This window comes from Erythrolamprus reginae, chromosome 1 (genome assembly GCF_031021105.1).
Source record: "Erythrolamprus reginae isolate rEryReg1 chromosome 1, rEryReg1.hap1, whole genome shotgun sequence".
NCBI classification, from domain to species: Eukaryota; Metazoa; Chordata; class Lepidosauria; order Squamata; family Dipsadidae; genus Erythrolamprus; species Erythrolamprus reginae.
Genome location: NC_091950.1, coordinates 142,094,883 through 142,122,073, shown reverse-complemented (window position 1 = coordinate 142,122,073; position 27,191 = coordinate 142,094,883). Strand labels below are relative to the sequence as shown.

Sequence of the window (27,191 nt, the reverse complement as noted above, 5' to 3'; positions counted from 1 at the left end):
ATCTTGTGGGCAATACTTAGATCTTGTTTAAGGCGTCTTAGTTGAATCGCTCCTTGATCAGTTTCCATCTATTATTTCTTGTCTGGCGTTTGGGTGTTTTAGAAAATAGCTTGATGTCCTCTTCTCTGTGGCAACACTTGAGTGGGGGGGGGGTTCGACTAGATGATCTCCAAGGTCCCTTCCAACTCTGTTAATTTGTATCTGTATGTGGCTCTTCGCCCAGTTTTGGGCTAGGGTTAAGTGGTTGCATTGGGTGAACTCTTTTTTCCCCATTCCCCATTTTTAACCTAAAGGCTGGAATGCGAACGGGCTTAAATTTGTGAGCGCTGAATTACGACGAAGACGTTTTCCCGCTTTCCAGGGGAGGCGAGGGGAACGATCTCGACGCTATAGCAATGGCCCGCCTCGGCGATACTTTCCGCGGGCTGCAATCTACCTCGGCCACCAGAGCACCCCAAGAGGCCATAAATAAAAGCCCAGGAATTTAACCAGCAACTCTCTCCAAGTTTTCCGTTTCATTTTTTTAGGCTAGCCGCTGCTTTTCCGTTTCCCGTCTTCCAAAAGAAAAAAGAAAAAAGGCGGGAGCCGCGCTTTCGCTGAGCTGAGTCTGTTGGTGGGCATCTTTCTAGGCCCGAACAACCGCCGCGGCAAAAAAGTTTGAGGGAAAAAAAATAACTTTTTTGACAAGGCATTAGTGTCGCATCCGACGAGGCCACGTAACACCAGGGAAGCCTGTGATTGGCCGGAGTCTGATACAGCTGAAGGGGCGGGAATGCCCCTGGTTTTTGGCGCTCTGGAAGATTCGCTGGAGGTGACGTCTTTGTTTTTCTCAATCTTCGGCTGATAGAAAGCTTTTTTACGGAGTCGCGCTTTGTGGGATCTTTCAGGGGCCGGAAAAGACGTGTGAGGAAACAAGTCACATGTTTAATAGGTCCTTATTAGTGTCGTGTGCGTATACTACGTAGCCCCAGAGAGTCTGAGATCGACCGGAGCTGCCTCAGCTGAAGAGCGGGGAGAAGCCCCTGGTTTTTGGCGGCGTGGAAGGTTCGCTGGAGGTCTCCACGTGGCGTCTTTCCAATCCTCGGCTGATAGAAAACTCCCTATAAAGGTAAAAGAGGTCTTGAATGTTCCCGTGGAGAAAGGGATCGGGATTCCCTTTGTATGGCAGAACTTTCTCGGGCGACAAGCGGATGTGATCTCTCGCCCGTCCAGCCAGCGGATGTAACTTCATGTCACTGCTCGGCCGGGCGAGAAACTATAGTTGGTTGATCCAGCACGGGCAAACGGCTTAGAATAGTTTAATCATTTTGATTATACAACATTAAATGTGAGTTGCTGAGCTAATTTTGGTTCATTCAATAAACGGTGATGATAAGCGAAAAGCTTACAGTGCTCAAAGCAGGGGAAAAAACGCTCTAGCCTAGCTGAAAATGAATAGAATAGAATAGAATTCTTTATTGGCCAAGTGTGATTGGACACACAAGGCAGGGCCGCCATCAGGAATTTTGGGGCCCCATACAGCCTAAGTGTCTGCCACCCCCATTTTAAAACTACAGTACTGCCCCCCAAATCCCGTGCCATGCCCCCATGGCCACACACCCTGGGCAAGCCCTCCCCCGGCCCTCTGAGGTCAAACACAGCCCTGATGTGGCCCTCAATGAAATTGAGTTTGACACCCCTGGCCTAGAGGCTAAATCCTATGACCAAGGGCTAAGAGAACGAGTATGTTTAGCTCAACAAATAGAAAACTGAGGGGGAATATAATAGTTTCCCAATCCTTAAAGGGCTGCCACAGAACAGATGCCATCTATTTATTCTCCATGCCACCTGAAGGTAGTACAAGAAGCAATGGGCTGAACCTCACCAAGAAGAAATGCAATCTGGAAATAAGGAAAAACTTGGGACTGGGCGACATAGAAAGAAAGAAAGAAAGAAATCCCTTCTTTATTATTAAAAGAAATTAATAATTTTAAAAAACCAAAATCCATTACTATTAAAACTAAAACAACAAGCAAAACTATTAATAAAAACAGGTGAGGGCTTTTCTTACTTTGAATGTTCCGGGCGGGCTGGCAGGGAGATGGGGAGAGAGTGCGCCGGCCCGCGCGCCCGACATTGAAAATCACCTTTGCCGGCCCCCGCTGTGAGAACGCCTGCCCCGCCTCTCTTGCAGCGGAGGAGAAAGAGAGGCGGATCGGGTAGGGGGCAGCGGCGAGTAGCCATGGGCGCGAGGGGGCTAGAAGCGCGGGGGGGGTGGGGGCGGCTGCGGCTTCGTGCGCGCCCTTGGAAAAAGGGTGCGCGGGGGGCGTTTTGGGGGGCGCTGGCGCAGGCGTGCGCAGCCTACAGGGAACGATGCTGGGCACAATGACTGCTGCGGGCGCCAGGGGGCCGGCACATGGTGGCGGGCCAAAACCGCCCCCCCCCCATTTTTCAATTTGGCCGGGCCCCTGACACCACTACCTGTAGTACCGGCCTATCGGCGGCCCTAACACAAGGAATTTGTCTTTGGTGTTTATGCTCTCAGTGTACATAAAAGATATGTTAGTCAAGAATCATGAGGTACCAACACTTAATGATTGTCATAGGGGGTCAAATAAGCAATCAGGAAACAATCAGTGTTAATATAAATCGTAAGGGTAGCAGCAACAAGTTACAGTCATATAGTCATAAGTGGGAGGAGATGGGTGATAGGAATTATGAGAAGACTAATAGTAATAGTAATGCAGCCTCTGTGAATAGTTTGACAGTGTTATTGTTTATTTACCAGACTGATGGTGTTTGAGAAAAATCTGTTCTTGTGTCTAGTTGTCTTGGTGTGCAGTGCTCTAAAGTGACATTTTGAGGGTAGGAGTTGAAACAGTTTGTGTCCAGGATGCGAGGGATCAGTAAATATTTTCATAGCCCTCTTTTTGACTCATGCATTATGGAAGGCAGGTTGGCAGCAATTGTTTTTTCTGCAGTTCTGATTATCCTCTGAAGTCTGTATGTGTCTTGTTGGGTTGCAGAACCAAACCAGACAGTTATAGAGATGCAGATGAAAGACTCAATAATTCATCTGTAGAACTGAATCAGCAGCTCCTTGGGCAGTTTGAAGTTCCTGAGTTGGTGCAGAAAGAACATTCTTTGTTGTGCCTTTTGATGATGTTTTTGATGTTAGTGACTATTTTAGGTCTTGACATATGATAGAACCTAGAAATTTGAAAGTCTCAACTAGAAGGTCTCTACTAACTTAGAAATTTGAAGGACTCTATAAGGGAATGGATTTAAAAAAGTCAAATAGCAGGAGAAATTCAGTACAGGTACTCCTCAACTTACCACAATTCATTTAGTGACTAGTCAAAGTTACATCATCACTGGCAAAAGTGACAGTGACCATTTTCCACACTTACAACTATTGTAGCATGGTGACACGATTTACATTGCGATGCTTGACAACTGGTTCGCATTTATGACCATTGCAGTCACCAGGAGTCCTGTGACCTTCCTAACAGGCAGAGTCGGTTGGGAAAACCAGATTCACTTAACAACTGCGTTATTAATTTAACAACTGCAGCGATTCACTTAACAAATGTGGCAAGAAAAGTAATAAAGTGAGGAACAATTCACAATAAATTTCTCACTACATCATACATCACAATGTTAATTACAGGTGCCATTCTGGTTGTAAATTGAGGACTAACTGTATAATCCTCTTGTTTGGGTCTTCATCTCTCTCTTTTTCCCCTCCCCCCCTTTACTTTAGCAGCAATAAGGATGGAACAGTTGAAAGAAGATTCTGTTGCTGGAACCCGTGATGAAATTCCAAAGGTAGAGTTCTTGCTCATTCTGAATTGATTACTATTTTCATTGTGTGTGTGTGTGTTGAGGTGTCCTTTTCATGGGTATGTCATGACATGCCTTTCATTAGTCTCCTTGCTTCCAAGCCTGTGGCTTAAACTTTTTCAGGCTGTGGGACATTTTAACAAGGACATACAAACAATAAACAAAACAATACAATGACATATATACATCTACACCTCCACTGCACTGGAAGGAGAGTCCAACATGGGTAATTCCTGTAGTCTTATTGGTAGGGACTGAGTTTAGATTAGCATATTAATGAGGTACCGCCCCTTAGCTGCCCCAGGAAGTCAGTTTTAAAAAACTCAGTCTAGTGTAGGGACTTATGAGTTTGCTCTCCAATAAATCCAGATTTGGGTTTGTGTAAAGGTTGTATTTATTTTTGTATTGATTGTATTTATTATATGTATTAACTTAACCTTACCTTCCAGGTTGCAAAGGATGGGGTCTCTGTTCTCCGCGAACACCACCCCCAACAATTCCCCCTTATAGGGCTTCTTCTCTCCGAGAGAGCTGTCTTGCGGCTCCATGAGCTTAACTCAATGCACTGGTGATGAGTGTAATTCTGGCCCTGGGCTCAAGTTGTTGCTACTCAATGCCAGGTCGGTGATAAATAAAGCTCTCCTCATCCGGGATTTAATCCTGGATGAGGAGGCCGACCTGGCTTGTGTGACCGAAACCTGGCTGGGCCCGGAGGGAGGAGTTCCTCTCTCTGAAATTTGCCCAGCTGGGTTTCGGGTATGGCACCAACCTCAACCCCAGGGAAGGGGGGGAGGAGTGGCTATTATAGCCAGGGAGAGTCTTGGCCTGCGTAGGCTCATTGCTCCAGAGGTTGCGGGTTGCGGTGAAGTTGGACTTAGGGGTTCAGGTGGGCTTGTTACTCACGTACCTGCCTCCCAGTTGCGTGTCAACAGCCCTGCCTGTGCTACTCGAGGAGGTAGCCGGGTTGGCGGTGGAGTTCCCCAGACTTATTGTTCTGGGGGACTTCAACCTGCCGTCACTCGGCAAAACCTCTGGGTTGGCACAGGAGTTCATGGCCACCATGACAGCCATGGACCTGACTCAAGTAGTTCAGGGTCCGACCCACGAGGGTGGACACGCACCCGATATGATATTCCTCTCTGAGCAATGGAGTAATGATCTGAGATTAAGGGGCTTAGAAGTGTTGCCTTTGTCGTGGTCAGATCATTTCCTACTGCGGCTTAACTTCCTGGCTCCAATCCTTCCCCGCAGGGAGGCAGAACCAATTAAGAGGTTCCGCCCCAGACGCCTAATGGATCCAGAAGGTTTCCAGATGGCGCTTGGAGTTATTCCAGATACACTCGTCCACAGTTCGGCAGAGTCTCTTGCTGAGGCCTGGAACAAGGCTGCAGTGGAGGCTCTTGACCTGATTGCGCCGTTGCGACCTCTCCGCGGCACTAGACCCCGTAGAGCTCCATGATTCAACGAGGAGCTCCGGGTGTTGAAGCGCCAGAAGAGACGTCTGGAGAAGCAATGGAGGAAGAGTAAGTCCGAATCGGATCGAACACTTGTAAGAGCTCATATTAAGACTTACAAAGTGGCGCTCAAGGCGGCAAGATGCGCGTATCATGCCGCCCTGATTGCATCAGCGGAATCCCGCCCGGCCACTCTGTTTAGGGCAACCTGCTCCCTTCTTAATCAGAGGGGAGTTGGGGAGCACTTGCAGAGTAGTGCCGAGGATTTTAACACGTTTTTCGCTGATAAAATCGCTCGGATCCGAGCGGACCTCGACTCCAATTGTAAAACAGAGTCGACTGACAATGAGTCAGTCGAGGTGACTGGGGCTAAACGTCTTTGTCTATCTGTCTGGGAGGAGTTTGACTTGGTGACACCTGATGAAGTGGACAAGGCCATTGGAGCTGTGAGTTCTGCCACCTGTTTACTGGATCCGTGTCCCTCTTGGCTGGTTTCGGCCAGTTGAGGGGTGACACGGAGCTGGGTCCAGGAGATTGTCAACGCCTCCTTGGGGAGGGGGTCCTTTCCGCCCCTTTATAAGGAGGCACTTGTGCGCCTCCTCCTCAAGAAGCCTTCCCTGGACCCAGCCGTGCTTAATAACTACCGTCCAGTCTCCAACCTTCCCTTTATGGGGAAGGTTGTTGAGAAGGTGGTGGCACTTCAACTCCAGCGGTCCTTGGAAGAAGCCGATTATCTAGGTCCTCAGCAGTCTGGATTCAGGCCCGGCTACAGCACGGAAACTGCTTTGGTCGCGTTGATGGATGATCTCTGGCGGGCCCAGGACAGGGGCTTGTCCTCTGTCCTGGTGCTCCTTGATCTCTCAGCGGCTTTCGATACCATCGACCATGGTATCCTTCTGCGCCAGCTGGAGGGGTTGGGAGTGGGAGGCACTGTTCTTCAGTGGTTCTCCTTCTACCTCTCCGGTCGGTCGCAGTCGGTGTTAGTGGGGGTCAGAGGTCGACCCCGAGGTCTCTCCCTTGTGGGGTGCCTCAGGGGTCGGTCCTCTCCCCCCTGCTATTTAATATCTACATGAAACCACTGGGTGAGATCATCCAAGGGCATGGGGTGAGGTATCATCAATACGCCGATGATACCCAGCTGTACATCTCCACCCCATGTCCAGTCAACGAAGCAGTGGAAGTTATGTGCCGGTGCCTGGAGGCTGTTGGGGCCTGGATGGGTGTCAACAAACTCAAACTCAACCCAGACAAGACGGAGTGGCTGTGGGTTTTGCCTCCCAAGGACAATTTAATCTGTCCATCCATTACCCTGGGGGGGGGGGAATTATTGACCCCCTCAGAGAGGGTCCGCAACTTGGGCGTCCTCCTCGATCCGCAGCTCACATTAGAGAAACACCTTTCAGCTGTGGCGAGGGGGGCGTTTGCCCAGGTTCGCCTGGTGCGCCAGTTGCGGCCCTATTTGGATCAGGAGTCATTGCTCACAGTCACTCATGCCCTCATCACCTCGAGGCTCGACTACTGTAACGCTCTCTACATGGGGCTACCTTTGAAAAGTGTTCGGAAACTTCAGATCGTGCAGAATGCAGCTGCGAGAGCAATTATGGGTGTCTCTAAGTATGCCCATATTACTCCAACACTCCGCAGTCTGCATTGGTTGCAGATCAGTTTCCGGTCACAATTCAAAGTGTTGGTTATGACCTATAAAGCCCTTCATGGCACCGGACCAGAATATCTTCGGGACCGCCTCCTGCCACACGAATCCCAGCGACTGGTTAGGTCCCACAGAGTCGGCCTTCTTCGGGTCCCGTCGACTAAACAATGTCGTCTGGCGGGACCCAGGGGAAGAGCCTTCTCTGTGGGGGGCCCGACCCTCTGGAACCAGCTTCCCCCTGAGATTAGGATTGCCCTCACCCTCCCTGCCTTTCGTAAACTTCTTAAGACCCACCTCTGCCGTCAGGCATGGGGGAACTAAAACACCTCCCCCTTGCCCATGTTGTTTTGCCGTTGATTGATTGACTGTGTGCCTGTGTTTTTATATATATTGGGATTGTTTTATGAAATTACTAATTTTAAATTGTAATTAGATTGGTGGGCATTGGATTGTTTTATGTACTGTTTTTTATTATTGTTGTGAGCCGCCCCGAGTTTTCGGAGAGGGGCGGCATATAAATCTAATCTAATCTAATCTTGGGGAAGGAGATTGCAGCCCTTGGTCACTGGCCTCCGTGGCAAAACCTGGCTGCCAGCCTAAGGTGGGGGGGTCCGTCCCCCCCATTAGGAGGCTGTACTGCATCTCGAAAGGAATTACGGTGGCAGAAGACAAGAGGCAGCAGTGCCTCTCAGCTGTTTGATTGTTGCGTTATTGGAGGATTCCCTTGCCGCCCGGGAAAGCCCATGGGAGCCGCGTCACATCTGAGCCGATAACAAGATCGGCATGGAGATAACGAACCCGGAAGCAAGGACCGCTTCCCAGCTGGGTGGCTCCGAGGGCGTGGGTGTTTGAGCTGCCTGACAGCACGAGGCAGCTGAGAGTGCTGCCGGTCGTGACCCTCGTGCCCGCCATTTTGGGGGCGGGCAAATCGCGCCCAAGGAAATTCAAGGCGCCTGCCATTTTGGGGTAGCTGTTTGGTGTGAAAAAGACCTGGGGAGGCTAACGCGCAGCTGTGGTGCCCCCAATTGACCCGAGCCGCCATTTTGGCATGGTTCCTCCCCTGAGACAGGAGGGGCCTTGGGGGGCGACATCATGCCACGACATCCTGAGGAGGATTCTTCATTTTCAGAGCAAAAGGGAATTCAGGACTTGTGTTACCGCTGGCTGCCGGGGAGTCATTAGACCAAGATCTTCCATCTGTGAGTACTATGGAAGGACAGGAGTCACTGGGAGAGAGAGCTGCCCCCTCCCCCATGGCTGCCAAACCCAAGGAGAGAGCCCATACTAGTAGGGCAAAATCTAAGGCTTCCTCCCTCAAGGAAGCAGAAAATAAAATAAAGGCCCTAGAACAAAAGCTTGAAGCGGCCTTACATCCAGTTGCCCCAACCCCCTTGGGTCTAGCCCCAACAGGGCCACCATTCCAGCAATTGCCACAGCCCCTTGGCCTGGCTTCCCCCCAGACCCTTGTGAGGCCAGCTGGATCTGCTACAGAAGGGGACTGGTCTGACCACCAATTATCCCCCCTAGCAACTTCGGCAATCCTCTCACCTGGCCTCAGGCCTGAAAGACCTGGACCATCGAGCCAGCCCATGCACATTCCTACTATCTCTCCAAGGGGCATTCACCTCCTTTCAGCCACATTTACACCTACTGCTGCGGGATTACGGTCTCAATCCGACACCTGGCAAGGTCTACCCCATGCCTTACAGGATATGATAACAAGCGCCTATTCCCAAGGCATGGTGGTGGGGGCGCAACAGCACACCTTCCAGTTCTCCCGCCAAACCCAGTCCAGAGACCTGTGGACAACAACACCGCCCCCTTCAGGGTTAGAGGCCTTGGCAGAGGAGCCATCTCCGATTGAGGGCAGCAACAGGGATTATGACTTATCAGAGGATGAGACAACTCCTGAACAACCGCCCTTTTCTGGTCTATTCAAAACATCGCTCTTCAGAATACTACTGCACAAAGCGAAACAGATTGCGGACCAGCCAGACTCCACCAAATCCTGAGACACAGCAGAGACTCCTAGACCATCAGCAACCCTGTTCAAGGAGCCCGTCAAAGAATTGGATCATATTCCGTCATCTGAGATTTTTTTAGAGAACATAAAGCGCCCGTGGCAGCATCCAGCGGCGGCTCAAGGGCCTTCTATGCTGGAAAGGAAGCTCTACACCTTCGATGAGGAAATGGAGGCACTATTACAGTTTCCTACCATCGACAAACCTATAGCAACCCTGGTTTCCAATGCTCTAGTGCCATCTAAAACAGCTAATGACCTTAAGCCAGATGACAGGAAGGCGGAAACATTGTTGCGCAAAACGCATCAAATGTCCAGTTGGAGTCTACAGGCTGTTTTAGCGGCGTCCTTTTTCAATAGGACGTCCATCATGTGGATCCAAGAGATGCAGGCAAGGCTGGGGCCTGAGGATGCCCGCTTGAGACAGGACCTGAGCAAGCTAATGGTCGTGGCAGAATTTTCCATTGATGCCACCTTAAATGCGGCAAAGTTCTCCTCCAGGGGCATGGCAGCCACGTTGTCTTTGCGACGCCTTCTGTGGCTTCCTAATTGGCAGGTGGACACGAAGTCGAAATGGAACCTGGCTTCAGCTCCATTTCAGGGATCCGACCTTTTCAGAGAGGCACTGGAATCTGTCCTTGTAGAAGATAAGGATAAACGGAAGGTCCTTCCTAGGACTCACAAACGTCAGGAGCGCTCCTACTTCCAAAGGCAGCCCTTTCGCTGGGAGTCTTCCTCGGGCATGATCCAGCAACCGAGGTCGTATTCCCAGGGTCATTACAGCCAGCCTTCCTTCTGAGGTGATAGATCCAGTTTTCAAGACAAAGCTAGAAACCATCAGCAGTCAAGACGCCCCTTCAGAGGCTCCAACCAGAGAGGCTTCAGGCGTAACAAGTGACTCCTCCAGGGCACTTCCCATAGGAGGCAAACTTCAGTTCTTCAGCACCTCCTGGGAGACTACATCTTCAGACAAGTGGGCTCTAGCCACGGTGTCGCAAGGACTGCGGTTGGAGTTTATTCAAACCCCACCTAACGGTTTTCTTCAATGCCCGGTAACTATAGATCCCCAGAAACGGGGGATCTTGAATCAGGAAATTGCCCATCTCTTAGACATTCATGCAATCGAGAAAGTACCACAACAGCTAGAAGGCATGGGGTTCTATTCAGTAGTCTTCCTCGTTCCCAAGGCATCGGGGGGCTTCAGACTAATGTTGAACTTGAAGCAACTAAACATCTTCATACGATACAGAAGGTTCAAGATGCACTCCCTCCGCTCCATCTTAGCCTCGGTTTGAGACCGGGACTTGTTTACGTCAATAGACCTAAAAGAGGCGTACCTGCATGTTCCAATCCACCTGGCGTATCGGAAGTTTCTACACTTCTGTCTGGAAGGAACGCATTACCAATACAAGGCAATGCCCTTTGGTCTGTTGTCCGCCCCACGGACATTCACAAAGTTACTGGACGTCATCACGGGCAGGCTCCATTCCCAGTCCATACGACTGATGGCCTACCTGGACGACATCATTATATTGTCCAGGTCCCCATCAAGGGCCAAGGAGGACCTACAACGGACCATACAGACACTATAAGAACATGGCTTCACCATCAATCTACCGAAGAGCCAATTGTCTCCCACTACAAGCCTCTTACATCTGGGGTCAATCATAGACACAATCTCAGGTACCGTCTCCCTCTCTCCAGAGAGACAATCCAACATCCTCCAAATGATTTCCAGTCTACGACAGCGTTGCACAGTACCGCTTTCCCTCCTATCGAAGCTGCTCGGGATCTTAGTCTCGTGTATAGACATTGTGCCATGGGCTCGCCACCACATTCGGACTTTTCAGTGGTTCTTGCTACCTTTCCAGAAGGCAAGGATCAGCCACTCAAACAGATTAGTTCCCCTAGGCCGGGGGGTTCGAAACTCCCTCAGATGGTGGATTTCCCCAGCGTTATTCTGGGGATCCTCATTCTGGAACCAAAACCACATCATGCTCACAACGGACGCCAGCCTGATGGGCTGGGGAGCACATGTAGACTCCCAGATGGTGCAGGGACTTTGATCTTCTGTGGACTTAAATCCAGTCAACATCAACTACTTGGAGCGCAAGGCAGTCTTCCTGGCCCTCCAGGCATTTGCACCAATGATAGAAGGCAAGCATATCCTAATGCTTACGGACAATGTCGCAACCAGGGCCCACCTGAATCACCAGGGAGGAACAAAATCCTGCAGACTCATTCAGGAGGCGTCTGCCTTTTTCTAATGGGCCGAAACACACTTAGCATCCCTGTCAGCGGAACACATAGCTGGAACTTGCAGTGTTCAGGCCAACTGGCTGAGCAGAACAACCTTGGATCCAGCGGAATGGGGACTGGACCCAGAACTTTTTCAGAGGCTGGTCCACCGATACGGCAACCCCAAGGTGGATTTATTTGCGACACACGTCAGTGCCCAGCTTCCAAGGTTTTTCTCCTGTTTCCCATCACTGGGAGTGGAGAGGATCAATGCCCTGCGCTCACCTTGGCCCCAAGGCCTGCTGTACGCTTTTCCTCCAACATGCCTTGTCCCGAAGATCGTGGACAAGATCCTGGCGGAACAAGCGGAGGTTCTACTGGTAGCGCCCCACTGGCCGCGTCGTCCTTGGTTTTCTGACCTAGTGGAGCTGTCAATTTCCCCTCTGTGGAGGATCCCAGATCACCTAGTCTCCCTCAGCCAGGGGTATGTTCTCCACCCAGAACCTCAATAGTTTCAGTTAACCATCTGGCACTTGAAGGGGATAGATTGAGAAGCCATCAACTTCCAGACAAAGTGATCTTCACTATGCAGGCCGCACGACGCCTGTCTATGATGAGGATTTACCAGGTGACGTGGTCCACCTTCTGCAGGTTCTGTTCAGAACGCCAGATTGTTCCACAAGATGCCCCTTTGATTCCAGTCCTGGAATTTCTATAAGCAGGTGTGGAAAAAGGACTAGCTCCAAATACCTTAAAAGGGCAGGTGGCGGCCTTGTCCAGGATCCTGAAGGCTGAAGACGGACATTCCCTAGCCCACCACCCATGGATCAGGGATTTCCTTCAAGGCACCTCCAACAAGCACCCTTCTCCAGTTCACAGGTTTCCCACCTGGGACCTCTCACTGGGCCACCATTCGAGCCACTACGTACAGTCTCCCTACGTTTCTTAACGATTAAAACAGCCTTTCTCATAGCTGTAACATCAGCTCGCCAGTGTCGAAGTTGTCAGCCCTTTCAGTCATCTTCCACCCGGATAAAGTCGTCCTATGTCTAGATCCGGTCTTTGTTCCGAAGGTCAATACATTATTCCATGGGAGACAAGACTTCGTAATACTGGACTTTTGTATGCATGGTAGCCACCCATCAGAACTTAAGTGGTACAAAGTAGACGCCCATAGGGCGTTGAAGATTTATATTAGACGGACTAAGACCTTCAGGAGATCCGAGGCACTATTTGTTTCTTTCTCTCAGACTAAGATGGGCCTCAAGGTTTCACCATAGACACTTAGCCGCTAGCTTTGTAGCTGTATAGTGGACGCCTACAAAGTGAGTTCTCGATGTCCGCCAACAGGGGTCACGGCTCATTCTATCCGGAGTGCAGCCACCTCAGCCGCGTGGACTACCCAGGTGTCCATTGAGGATATTTGCAGAGCAGTCACTTGGTCAACACCATCAACCTTTATAAGACACTACAAACTTGACTCATTTGCCTCGGCTGAGGCATCATTTGGGAGGCGAGTTCTTCAGAGGGTGTGCATTTCTCCTGTGCCCCTGGTCCAGCCTTCTCCTTCCCATGGAACTTAAACTTGGTATATCCCATGTTGGACTCTCCTTCCAGTGCAGTGGAGAAGGATCGTTGTACCTACCTGAACGGTCTTCTCAATGCACTGGAAGGAGAGTCCAAACCCTCTTGGCCAGTTGGACCAGGGGCGATTATTATCTACAGTTCAGTTGACAGTTACAGTTTCTATTGTTGAATAAACGTTGTTTAGTTTATCTATCCTATTGCCTTGGTTTTTTAAAACTGACTTCCTGGCGCAGCTAGGAGGCGGTACCTCATTAATATGCTAATCTAAACTCAGTCCCTACCAATAAGACTAGATGAATTACCCATGTTGGGCTCTCCTTCCAATGCATCGAGAAGACCGTTCAGGTAGGTACAACGGTCCTTCTAGGATTATCATACAGTAATTTATATTGATCTGTTTATGCTTATTAACAATTTTATAATTGTATTACAATTTTTACTTTCTAAGTATAATTATAGCAACTTGAAGTTAATAAAATCATATGTGTATGTGTGTGTGTGTAACATATTTTTACTGATACAGTGGTACCTCTACCTAACAATGCCTCTACTTAAGAACTTTTCTAGATAAGAACTGGGTGTTCAAAAATGTTTGCCTCTTCTTAAAAACCTTTTTGTACTTAAGAACCAGAGCCTGGAAAAAAAATTCCCAGGAAATTTGAGAGCGTCACGAAGGCCCGGCCAGTTTCCTGCCATTCCCCCTTTAATCCTGGCCATCTCGGGCTTTTCTGGGCTGCCAGAGGAGCCTTTCAGTGGCGCTTAAGGAGGCTTTGGCACTACTGAGCGAACAAAGCATTTTCCTTTCTCTGGGCGATTGGACAGGAAATAAACCTCTGCCAGTGCCCAGAGGAAAGAAACACTCCCTTTGCGATACTTCCGGTGGTTGAGAGCTGCGCCGAGAGGCTGGAGACAGAGCTCCGTCACCAGACCTCCGTTTTTGCCCTGGTGGTCGCAACCTAGCGATCCGATCGGACCCAGAGAGTCCGATCTTGAACAGGGAGCTCCTGTGCACCGGAGAGGGCATTTGCTGCTGCCCCCAGGCGTAGGATCGCCCCGCAGCGCCAGGAGAAAAGATCCGGGGCTGGATACCACCAGCGCCCGGCCATAGCGGCACCTCCACACAAGAGGAAGAATAAAGAAAAAAAGTACAGAAGAAGTCTAAAAAGAGCATAGAGAAGAACGAAGGAAAAGGAATTTTTACTCCCACAAATAAAACTGAGACAGAAAAAGAATAAACTGAATTAAGGGGAAGAATAAGAAGCAAAGAAACTTGCCGGTGTAAGTGGACTTTATCTTTCTCAGCTCACATAACCATATAGTTTTGTAATAGAGTGTCAGCTCGAATTTACTTAAAATCTACTTTTTAATTTTATTCCTGGAAGGTCACCTAACATACTGGAACCGAAGGGATAAGATTTCTTTTAAATTGATCATTATTTCCTAAGCTTAAAACAACTGGTTTTTTTGGTTTTTTTACTTACTTTTGGAACAGAGCTTACAGGGTTTGTTTGCAGCTAAATAACACTCAAGATGGAGGATTAGCATTTCTTAAAGACAAAGACGCTATATTTGGTTTCGGTTTTGGGGGGGAAAAAATTCCCCACTATCTTAATACAACTTCAGTTTGGATTATAACTCTATTTTTCCTGGATTATTTTATTGTTCTCTTTTTCTGTTGAAAAACTTTGTCAAATTAAATAAAACTTGCCCAGAGCTTTTTGGGATTTTTTTTTCTCTTTGTGGATTTTACCTGCTCTTTTGCATTTGGATTATTATTTGAACCACTTGGATTTTTTAAATTGACTCAATTGGATTAAAACCTGTCTTTTTCCTACTCCTTTTTTTCTTCTTCTTCTGTTTGGAACAATAAGGACACATTAGTCATTTTAACTTTGGATTTGGATTACGTTCCAAGACCTCCCGCACTAATCGATTTTCCGCGGTATAGTGGTGCGGAAGTAAAAACACCATCTGCGCATGCGCACCCTTTTTCCATGGCCACGCATGCGCAGATGGTGGAGCCGGGGAGCGACGAAAGTGCGGAGGCTGGCAATGGTTGTTTTTAATGTCGGCCACCCACCCAGCGCCTCTGGCCTCCTCGCCGCTACCCCCCGTCTGCCCTATTCGTCCCTCTCACCGGCTTACTTGGGGCACGAGTCCTCTTGCAGCAGCGCTGGCGGCAACAGCTTCTTGGCGTTTAGAATGCCCGCCTCCTTCCCTCCCTCCTTCCTTCCTTCCCTCCTTCCTTCCCTCCTTCCTTCCTTCCCTCCCTCCTTCCCTCCCTCCTTCCCTCCCTCCTTCCCTCCCTCCTTCCTTCCCTCCTTCCCTCCCTCCTTCCCTCCCTCCCTCCTTCCTTCCTTCCCTCCTTCCTTCCTTCCCTCCTTCCTTCCCTCCCTCCTTCCCTCCTTCCTTCCCTCCCTCCCTCCTTCCTTCCCTCCTTCCTTCCTTCCCTCCCTCCTTCCTTCCCTCCTTCCTTCCCTCCCTCCTTCCTTCCTTCCTTCCCTCCCTCCTTCCTTTCTTAAAAAGCACTTAAACAATGACAGAATAAAAAACCCCAGCCCTCACCTGTGTTTGAATTTCATTCATTCACTCATTCATTCATTCATTCATTCATTCATTCATTCATTCTTCTGTATGCCACTCAGTCCCAACACTTTTAACCCACAAATTACCATTTCCCATCCCCTTAATTACTGTACTGTACTGTACCTCTACCTGTACCTGTACTGTACACATTGAATAAGACACTTAGTCATCCTGATAGTTAGAAATGATAACAATATTTATTTACATATTTACATTTTTTTTGGGGGGGGTTAGCATAACTAGGATAACTCGGGATCTTCTTCTATCACCATTTCTACAATGGACGCTGCAGGTGATGGTGTGACAGACCTCTTGGTTTTCGTGACAAACATAGTTATGGGCAGTTGTTGGCGCAGTTTCTTTTTCTGGGCTAACATGGCTCTGTATGGTGCAAAGGTGTTGTCAAGGGAGGCCTTAAACTGTATAGAGCGAGTCATGTTGGGATCCCAAAGTTCCACCATGCGTTGTACATGTGCAGCCGCTCTGTTCAGTTCTGCAAGCCGCTCAAGCGTTAGGCCAACATCTTCTTCTTCCTCAGCTTGTTCAGCTTCCTCATCCTTCTCTTCTTCACTCGCTGACCTGGTCAGCTCCTCCAGATCTTTGTCTGTCAGCGGTAGGCCATGCTCATCAAGCAAACCATTGACTTCCTCTGGTGTCATGTCAACGAAGCCTTCTCCACCCAGTGCCTGTGCCAGCTTCACAGAGTTCTGGACTGCAGCATCTTGAATTTCTTCGGGAGCAAATCCCTTGTAATCATGCACCACTTCTGGCCACAATTTCTTCCAGCAGGCATTCATTGTCTGTGACTTCATATCCATTAAGGCATTCTGAATGTTCTTCAGACAAGATGCAATCGTGTACTGACGCCAGTAGGCCTTCAATGTGAAGTTTTCATCAGCATCCATTGCTTCCACGATGCTTCCAAGAGAATTGCACGTGTACAGTGCCTTAAATGCGCAGATAACACCTTGATTCATTGGCTGGATAAGCGATGTGGTGTTTGGTGGCAAGAATTCGACTTGCACCCCAGCACGTTCATGTGCCAGGTCATCATGGCCTCCAGCATTGTCCATTAGGAGAAGCACTTTGAAATTGAGTCCTTTGGCAGCCAAATAATCCTTCACCTGTGGGATGAAGCACTGATGAAACCAGTCCCGCGTGAGGGGTTTTGTAATCCATGCTTTAGGATTATGCATCCAGTACACTGGCAATGCATTCTTATTTCTGTTCTTGAGTGCTCTTGGATTTCGTGACTTATAAATTAGCCCTGGCTTCATCAAAAAGCCTGCTGTATTCCCACACATGATCAAAGTCACTCGATCTTTCATGGCCTTAAAGTCAGGGGCTTTGGCTTCATCTTGCATCAAGAAAGTCCGTGAAGGCATCCTCTTCCAGAACAGGCCTGTTTCGTCCATGTTGAACACCTGTTCTGGAAGGTAGCCCCCTTCTGCAATTAGGTCTTTAAACGTGCCCTGGACGTAGTTTTCGGCTGCACCTGTATCTGCTGAGGCAGCTTCTCCATGCAATGACACACTCTTCAGGCCATAGCGCCGTTGAAATTTCTCAAACCACCCTTTGCTTGCTGTGAATGTGGCTGGGGCTGAAGAAGCAGAAGATGTTGATGGCTGGGGGTCTTCAGAGTCACCAGCACCTTCATCTACAGAGAATGACAGGAAAGGGAGAGAGAAGTGACTTGAATGAAAGCATACAGTACTGTATGGTAAATGCCTGCCTCCTTCCCTCCCTCCTTCCTTCCCTCCCTCCTTACTTCCCTCCCTCCTTCCTTCCCTCCCTCCTTCCCTCCCTCCTTCCTTCCCTCCCTCCCTCCCTCCTTCCCTCCTTCCTTCCCTCCTTACCTCCCTCCTTCCTTCCCTCCCTCCTTCCCCCTTCCTTCCCTCCCTCCTTCCTTCCTTCCCCCCTTCCTTCCCTCCTTCCTTCCTTCCCTCCCTCCCTCCTTCCTTAAAAAGCACTTAAATAAAAAAACCCAGCCCTCACCTGCGTTTCCCTCATCTGCATCGCCTCCTTCTGTGTTTGCAAGATGGTTGTACAGTTGCTGTGCCTTTGTCCTTATGGTGTTGGTATCCAAAGCAATGCTCTTTTTGCGGCAGTCTTGTACCCACACGGACAAAGCAGCTTCCATCTTCATAAGGCGTTTGTTTCTAGGCGTCACCATTCTTTTTGCAGCCTTGTTGAATGTCATCAGAGAACTTTGCCTTATCTTCTTTTCGTCTTTCCGAATGGATTGCACACTCGATTCGTTGATCCCATAATGCCGACCAACATCTGCATAAGACCGTCCCTCTTTCAGCATGTCCAAAACTTCAATTTTCTCCTTAATTGTGAGTATCCTCCTGCTCTTTTTAGTGTCGTCGCCTCCGCTCCGCGTGCAACGTTTAGGAGCCATCTTCCAACAAGTCTTAACAAGTTCCAACAGTTCCAACAGTTCCAAAGCTTTTTTTTTGCGATTGCAAAGCTGATTGGCCGAGATTTCGGCCAATCAGCAATGGCCGACGTCAGTTTGGTGATGACGTATGATGTCATCGGGCGGGAAAAACCGTGGTGTAGAAAAAAAAAACGCGGACTATTTTTAAATGTATTATTTTTTGAAAAACCGTGGTATAGCGTTTCGCACTAATCGAGACCGCACTAATCGAGGGATCACTGTACTAAATGAAATTTGGGTATTGATTTACTTCCAACCTATTTAACTTGGACATTGACTTAACAAGACAAAAAATAAGACTGAATTATTTTCCCCCAATTACAGGAAGAACAATTTAAGTCCCTTTTGGATATTATTGAAAACTGACTTTAAGTATTCTTTTTTCCTTCCTATCCTTTAGCTTCTTTTATTTTTACCTAATACAAATGAATTGCTAAACTCTTTCTCTCCCTCCCCTTTGTCTGGTGCCCCCACTCCTCCGTATAACTTCTTTTATATTTAGTTGGATATTAAGTTTTCTCTGTTATATTAGGATTGTTTTGCATATACAGAAACCGTAAACATATTTTTACTCTTTGCTTTCCTTTTTATGACTCTTTCCTTTTATGATTTTCTTTATTTTTAAAGCATAAATAGATCTGGAGCTAATTTAGACTGAATTAAATAATTTCTTTTTTTTCTTTTCTTTTTCCATCCCTTCTTTTTTCATGTGTGCCTTTTTTCTTTGTTTTAAAATGAATTTTAAATGAAGTTAAAGTCTAAGTATTGATTTTTTTCCTCTTTATTAAATTCTTATTAAATTGTATGCTAGATCTTTTAATGAACTGATATTTTTGAATATTTTATTAATAATAATTAACAACTATATTAATTGATTTCAAGGTTTGATATCACATTTCTATATTGAAAGTATTAAATTGCATAGTTTTGGAGAGATCTTTTACATATACAAGCCATTCTATATATATAAGCCCTTCTCTTTCCAATTTTAGACATTGTAGATTTGTTGAATTGATGCCATTTTGGAAACAGTTAAATTTTACAGGCTTTAGAACAGTGATTTTCAACCTTTTTTGAGTCGCGGCACATTTTTTACATTTACAAAATCCTGGGGCACACCACCAACCAAAATGACACCCTAAGACACTCTCCTCTCTTTTTCCATCCCTGTCTCCTCCTCACCCTTGTGTGTGTGTGTATACACACTCTTGAACCATTTCCAAAAACAGGTGAGGGCTGGGGTTTTTTCCTCTCTTATTCTTTGGGTGCTTTTTATCATATGCTTTAAATCAAGAGTCACTTCTCTCTCTCTTTTGTTTCTCTCTCTTTCCTCTCATTCTCTGTCTCAATCATTTTCTCATTTCTCTTTTTTCCTCCCCTTTTTGCTCGTTTCTCTCTCTCTCTCTCCCTTCCTCTCCTTTACTCTCTCTCTCTCTCTTGCCCTTCTTTCTCTCTCACTCTTGCTTTCTCTCTCTCACTCTCTTTCTCTCACTCTTGCTTTCTTTCTCTTTCTTTCTCGCTCTCTTTCTCACTCTCACTCTCTCAGCAAAAAGTTGCGAGACTGGAACCTGAGCTTCCTTCTTCGCGGCACACCTGATCATGTCTCGCGGCACACTAGTGTGCCACGGCACACTGGTTGAAAAACACTGCTTTAGAAGACCCAGAAAGTCATCTAAAATGTCTACCACATGTACTACGGTATCATAAAAACCTCTAAAAAACAGACTACAACTCCGACTGCTATGCTACAAGGATCTCCTTCACCATCACCATCTCCTTTACCACAAAGAACAATAACAAGTATGTTGGGTAAGGAGAAAGGAAAAGAAAAGGAAAAGACTCTAGCACAGCCAACTTTGCAGACCATCCAGGACACTCTGTCCCTGCTTCAGATCTCCATGAATGCTAATAGAGACGATGCACGCGAAGAAGCTCAAAAACATTATGAAGCCATAAAAGCAGACATAAAAACGGAAATGAGTGACCTGAATGCCAAACTAGGGAATGTGAAAGGAAGTGTACAATCACTGGATGTGAAGATTGACATGATACAACAAACTCTAAAAGAGAACGAACAGTGGAAGAAAAAGGTTGAAGACAAAATGGAAAAATCAGAACAGAGAATGAATGAATTTGAAGACCACAGTATTGTGAGAAACAGAGGAGTCGACGAAGCCATTACTAATATAGAATTACAACGATCTTCACACGGTCTGAGATTCCAAAATGTCCACGAGGAAAAGGGTGAAAATTTGGACTCGAAAATGGCGGAAATAATAGGAGAGATCCTACAGATAGACCCACAGGAAGCAATAAAGGAGATTGATGAAATTTACCGAGTCCAAACTAGCTACGCTAGAAAAAACAACCTAACAAGAGAAGTTCATATCAAATTCATCAGAAGGACAGTAAGAGATGATATTTTGAAGTGGTCAAGAGATGAAGAGTTAAAATATAAAGACAAAAATGTCATTATATTAAATTAAGTGCCAAGAAGAGTATGAGAAAGCAGGAGGGATTATTACTTTTTAACAAGAATATTAATCAAAGAAAAAATAATCTTCCGTTGGCTGATCTTTCTTTCTACTGGCAAAAATCTAGAGTGAAGATAGAGACTGTCGATGAAGCTAGAGTTTTCTACGAACGATCTGGCTTGTTTAAACATGATTTATTCTATAAGGAAATCAGAGAGGGAGGAGGGGAGGGGGGTGCGCCTCCAGTGGGGAGGGAGCTCCCCAGGTCGTGAGGGAAAAACAACCACAACCACAGCAAAATTTGGTTTTAAGCACTAGACTTCGAGAACCCTGAGAGACAAAACAATACAGTGATCCCCCGGTTATTGCGTTCCCGACCATTGCGAACAGGCTAATTTGCGATTTTTGAACCCGGAAGTCAAAACACCATCTGCGCATGCGTGCCCTTTTTTTCTATGGGCACGCATGCGTAGATGGCGCCGGGCAGATCAGCTGCTGGGCGGCTTCCCTAGGTCTTCCCCCTCTTGGCGGGCATCAGCGAGGAGTTTCCCCACCGCCCACACAAACTCCTCGCTGCTGCCGCTTCGCTCGGGCCGCTTCCCAGCTGAGTACTCAGCTGGGAAGCGGCCCCGAGCGAACGGCTTGTCCGCAGCCTGCCTGCCCGCGCGCCTGCCGCTCGCGCGCCCTTCTCCCCGCCCACACCGTTCGCTCGGGCCACTTCCCAGCTGAGTACTCAGCTGGGAAGCGGCCCGAGCGAACGGCTTGTCCGCAGCCTGCCCACGGCGTTCGCTCCCCCTCCTGCTGGCGGGAGGGCGAGAAGCCCTCCCCAGCACCCCGCTCGCCCGCCCTTCGCCGCTCGCCCGCCCTTCGCCCGGCCACCCGCCGTTCGCTCGCTGCTCACCCGGGTTTGGGGGGGGGTGCTGGCAAGCCACCCATGCCGGCGGCGACGTTTTAAAACAGCCGCGCGGCTTTCCAATGAGTCCCGAAGACAAACGCGGAAGTTTGACGTTTGTCTTCGGGACTCATTGGAAAGCCGCGTGGCTGTTTTAAAACGTCGCCGCCGGCATGGGCGGCTTCCTAGCAGCCCCCCAAACCCGGGTTGGGGGTCCGGGGGGTGCTGGCAAGCCCCCCATGCCGGCGTTGACGTTTTGAAACAGCCGCACGGCCCCCAATCTTCGGCTCCTCGCTAGCGTTGCGGAAGTAAAAACACCATCTGCGCATGCGCAGATGGTGTTTTTACTTCCGCAGCGCTACTTTGCTAAAACCCGCTCATTGCGGGGGGTCCTGGAACGGAACCCTCGCAATGATCGGGGGATCACTGTACTACAAATAGAAATGTACTCGGATGTTAAAAAATTTTCAGTAAATGTAAATGGATTGAATCACCCAAGAAAAAGAAAACAGATATTTTCTAAACTTAAGAAGCAAAGAGTGCAAATTGCTATTTTACAAGAAGTTCATATTAAGAATTCAGATAAAGAGCTATTACAAAATTTATAGTGACAATGATGGTAGAATATTAATCTTGCAAGTAAAATTAGAAACGGGACCTCTTGTCATTATATCAATCTATGCCCCAAATGAAAACCAAAAAGTATTTTATAAAAAATTACATGAAAAAATAGTAGAATTGTCTATTGAAAATATGATTATAATAGGAGACTTTAATGCTATAGCTGATAGTCAAATGGATTATTCTGGTAAAAAGAAAGATAAGAAAAAGAAAACTATTTTACCAACAACATTTTGGAATTTGACCTCAGAACTAGCCTTGCAGGACACATGGCGAGATCGCCACCCTACAAATAAGCAATATACCTTTTACTCAAATCCACATAAAATTTGGACTAGAATAGACATGGCATGGATTTCAACTCAGATTTCCGATAACATTGCAAACATTGAAATTGAAATAAACAATTGGGCTGACCACAATCCAATAACAATTACTTGGAAGGGAAGCAAAAAACAGAGGTATTGGCGAATGAATAGAAATATTTTGCATGATTTTCAATACAAAGAATGGTTGGAAAAAGAATTAGAATTTTTTTAAAATTTAAATAACAATACAGATACTTCCCCACAAAACGTATGGGACACAACTAAAGCATATATTCGCGGACTGACCATATCTTATATCGCAAGAAAGAACAAAGAGAAGAAAAATCAACTCCAAAAATTACAAACAGAATTAAAAAATTTAGAAGTACCATCACAGAGCAGTCAGAGTGAAGACGAAAATAAAAAAAGGGAACTAATTAGACATAAAATAAATTTAATAGAACAAGAACGATTGGCAGAAAAAATTAGGCAGGCTAAACAGGAATATTTTGAACACGCTAATAAACCAGGCCAATGGTTAGCATATAAATTAAGGAATCAAAAAGTGTCCAGAATAATTAAAAAACTAGAAGACAGTAAAGGTATAGGTAGACATCAAACTGTTGGGAAAAAAGAGATAGCATTAGAATTTTATAACAACTTATACCACAAAGAAGACATAAATGAGGATAAGGTCTTTGACTTTTTAAGCTCCATTGACCTACCTTTCTTAACAGATGAACAACAACAGAAACTCGATGCCCCATTTACTATGATCAAATTACAGCAAGCACTTAAAAATCAAAAAAATAACAAAGCTACTGGCCCTGATGCTATACCTGCTGAACTTTACAGGTTAAATATTAACTCACTTTCAACAAATATGCTAGAGATTTTTAATAACATAATTTTAGATGGAAACACCCCCAAAACTTGGTCTGAAGCTTTGATAACCCGACACAAAAAAAGAAAAAAATCAAAACTATAGACCAATTTCATTATTGAATGTAGATTATAAAATCTTTATTTCAATTTTTGCTTGCAGATTAAAAAACATCATGATTGGGATAATACATGAAGATCAAAATGGATTTTTACCAGATAGACAGATTAAAAATAATTTGAGGACAATTATGAACACACTAGAATATTATGAACAACACCCAGAAAAGCAAGCGGCCTTAATATTCTTAGATGCAAGAAAAGCATTTGATAACATAGACTGGTCTTTTATGAAAATACAACTCAATAAAATGAACTTTGGAACCAAATTTTTAAACATAATTGATGCTATTTATTCTACCCAAACAGCTAAAATTATTATTAATAATGACCAAACAGAAAAGTTTGAGATACAAAGAGGAGTCAGGCAAGGCTGCCCAATCTCCCCATTATTATTTATTTTAACATTAGAAACTTTATTGACAAAGGTGAGAAAAAAAGTAAATATTAAAGGCTTAGAAATTAAAAAAGAAATATATAAACTACAAGCCTTTGCAGATGATGTTGTCTTCATATTAGAAGACCCAATAGCTTCGATTTCAAAGTTAATAGGTGTAATAGAAGAATATGGGAAAGTAGCTGGTTTGAAAATTAATAAAGGTAAGACACAAATATTAGCTAAAAATATGACAGACTCTCAGACAAAACAATTAGAAAACAAATCAAATATGAAAATAACAAAGTAAAATATTTAGGTATTTGGATATCAGCAAAATCCATGTCCTTAAAAGAAGATAATTATAATAAACTCCTAAAGCAAATAAAAAAGATTTAGCAACTTGGAAGAATTTACAATTATCATTTTTAGATAAAATCTCTACAATTAAGATGAATATTTTGCCTAAAGTTTTGTTTTTATTTCAAGTAATTCCAATAAACCCTGGAAAAGAATTTTTCACAGAATTAACAAAAATAACAAAAAAAATTCATATGGCAAGATAAAAAACCTAGAATAAAACAGTGTGCAATAGAAGATATAAAAGAAAGAGGCGGTCTTGCCTTCCCGAATTGGATACCAAGCTGCCTCTTTAACTTGGATTAAAGAATGGCTTACTTTACAAAACAGAAGATTATTGAACTTAGAAGGCCACAATTTAATGTTAGGATTGCATGCTTTTGTATGGTACGAAAAGTATAAAACACATTCTTATTTTAAAAGACATATAATTAGGAAGGCACTTATTGATGTTTGGATTAATATAAAGAAAGACTATTTCTTAGTTTTACCAGAATGGCCTTAGAGGCCATAACCTACCCAAACTTAATACAAGAAGGCAAAATCTGGAAATATAAAGACTTAGTAGATAATCAGTGGAATTTAAAAACGAAACAGGAATTGCTGGAGACAGGTATTATTATAGATTGGTGGCAATATACACAGATAATATACACAGATAATATACACAGATAATATACACAGATAAAGTCTAGGTTTCAGAAAGATAAAACAAAATATATACTTAGAAAGGACAATAACATTTTAAGTAAATTATTAACAACCAATCAAAAGAAGTTAATTGGAAAAATATATAAATTTTTAATTAATTGTAAAAATACAGAATGGACATTAAAGGACAATATGATAAGCTGGTGTAGAAACTTAAACAAAGAGATAGACTTAAATACTTGGGAAAAGGTATGGAAATCAAGAAGAATCAGAATTTTATGAGGTTTGGCTCAGTGCATTCTAAGACTTTCTTAAATATATCAGTTTCTTTTGGGGTCTCAAAGTCTTTCTATGAAGAAAGAAAAAAATGATAGAAGAGGAAAGAAGGAGTTTATCTTTATTTTGTTAATAATCACTGTCTAATACAATATAACTACTAGATACAAATACTGTATATTTAAAATAGTGTAAAAATAAGGTTATCTCTGTTTCTTTGTATCCCACCAGATGGGATACAAAGAAACAGAGATAACCTTATTTCTTTCTTTCTTCATAGTTCATTTTAAGTCATAATTTTAAAATTTCTGTACATTTTTAAATGTTTTAGATGTGTTTTTTACTTATTATCTTACAATTGATATATCCAAGTATTTTATAAATAATGATAAAGTTAGTTTATTTTTTTTATTTTTTACTTGTTATAAATATAAAGATGACTTCTACTTTGAGAGGAGCAATTGTTGCTCCACTAAATGTTATATGTAATGTATGTTTTGTCTGTCTTTGCAATTTAATAAAAAATATTTTTTAAAAAGAAAAGAAACACACCCTTTGCTCTGGGCAGTGACTGTCCTCCTCTTCTTCCTCTTCCCACCCAAATTCCGAGCTTTTATTTCTTTCCTAATGGGTTTGCACGCTTTATTTGCTTTTGTATTGCTTCCTATAGAAAAAATTGCTTCTACTTACAAACTTTTCTACTTAAGAACCTGGTCACGGAACAAATTAAGTTCTTAAGTCGAGGTACCACTGTAATTATATTTGTGTGTGTGCGCGCGCGTGTGTGTAACATATTTTTGCTGATAATGAAAAGGAAAGAAGCTTGTTGGAAGCTGGCTGGGATGGCTACCAATGGTAATGACATGACCCCAGGACAGTGCATCTGTCCTGAATACATATCAATTGCTTAGTGCCTGAATTTTGATCATGTGACTATGGAGATGTTGCATTTAAATTTAAATAATAAGTGAAAACCGGTCATAATTCATTTTTTTCAGTGCTGTTGTAAATAAATGGTTGTAAGTTGCGGACTGCTGCTTTTATTGTTGTTTATTTTATTTATTTATTTATTATTTAGATTTGTATGCCGCCCCTCTCCGAAGACTCGGGGCGTTGCTGTTGTTAGCCACTCAGTCCAAAATCAGCAAAAAAACATAAAACAATTCATCCCAGACTAAAACAGCCATGAGAGTAACAGGAGACCACAACAGGCCCATCCTTTGAACCAGAGTGAGGTCTTGAGAGCTTTCCTGAATCCCGGCACAGTCGATGCTGTGCTTATCTTTATTGGGATGCTATTTCTAAAAGTGTGGGGCTGTTTCAGGAGGCCCGCTTTCTTGGCTTTCCAATATGGTTATGTTTAATAGAGAAGCCCTAGTTGTTCTGCTTATCTACTGGGTGGGCAAAAAAAATGAAGATAGGCAGTTCCTTAGATAACTAGGTCCTATTCCACTCAGGGCTTTATGGATGACAACCAGCACTTGAAATGCAGATGGAAACAAATTGGCAGCCAACGCAGCTCACCTAGCAGCAGTGACACATGGCCATAGTTTCTGGAAGTTTATAAAAAAGGAGCTGTAAATAAAATAGATGTAGTTGTTGATGATAAGGGGCAAACTAATAATGAAAATAATGTTCTTCGGGTAATGTGCACGAATGCTCGAAGATTGAGCAACAAGCTCTGTGAGTTAATGGCCATAATATCTGGATCTGGTTGCCATAACTGAAACATGGTTTAAGGATTCTAATGAATGGGAAATATCCCTACCAGGATATTTATTTATTTATTTATTTTATTATTTGGATTTGTATGCCGCCCCTCTCCGAAGACTCGGGGCGGCTCACAACAAGTGAAACAAATCATAAGTAATCCAATTAATTAAAATATTTAAAGATTTAAAAAACCCCATATACTAACAGACACACACACAAGCATACCATGTATAAATTAAACGTGCCCAGGGGGAGATGTTTCAATTCCCCCATGCCTGACGGCAAAGGTGGGTTTTAAGGAGTTTACGGAAGGCAGGAAGAGTAGGGGCAGTTCTAATCTCCGGGGGGAGTTGGTTCCAGAGAGCCGGTGCCGCCACAGAGAAGGCTCTTCCCCTGGGGCCCGCCAACCGACATTGTTTAGTTGACGGGACCCGGAGAAGGCCCACTCTGTGGGACCTAATCGGTCGCTGGGATTCGTGCGGCAGGAGGCGGTCTCGGAGATATTCTGGTCCGATGCCATGAAGGGCTTTAAAGGTCATAACCAACACTTTGAATTGTGACCGGAAATTGATCGGCAGCCAATGCAGACTGCGGAGTGATGGCGAAACATGGGCATACCTAGGTAAGCCCATGACTGCTCTCGCAGCTGCATTCTGCACGATCTGAAGTTTCCGAACACTTTTCAAAGGTAGCCCCATGTAGTCGAACCTTGAGGTG

General features: G+C 45.2%; 1 protein-coding gene across 3 annotated transcripts in view; it reads left to right on the top strand.

Annotated features, from left to right (window-relative positions):
- Positions 1 to 27,191, top strand: part of FAM111A (FAM111 trypsin like peptidase A) — a 50,911-nt gene that overhangs the window by 16,067 nt on the left and 7,653 nt on the right. The window contains exons 1-2 of one of the 3 annotated variants that reach the window (XM_070727008.1): positions 656 to 1,108; positions 3,746 to 3,807. In XM_070727008.1, the coding sequence (XP_070583109.1) occupies positions 3,754 to 3,807 (54 nt within the window). In that variant the 5' untranslated portion in view covers positions 656 to 1,108; positions 3,746 to 3,753. Of the gene's footprint in view, positions 1 to 655; positions 1,109 to 3,742; positions 3,808 to 27,191 lie in introns of those variants that run through there. The other 2 variants (XM_070727016.1, XM_070727022.1) reach the window with 2 other exon arrangements.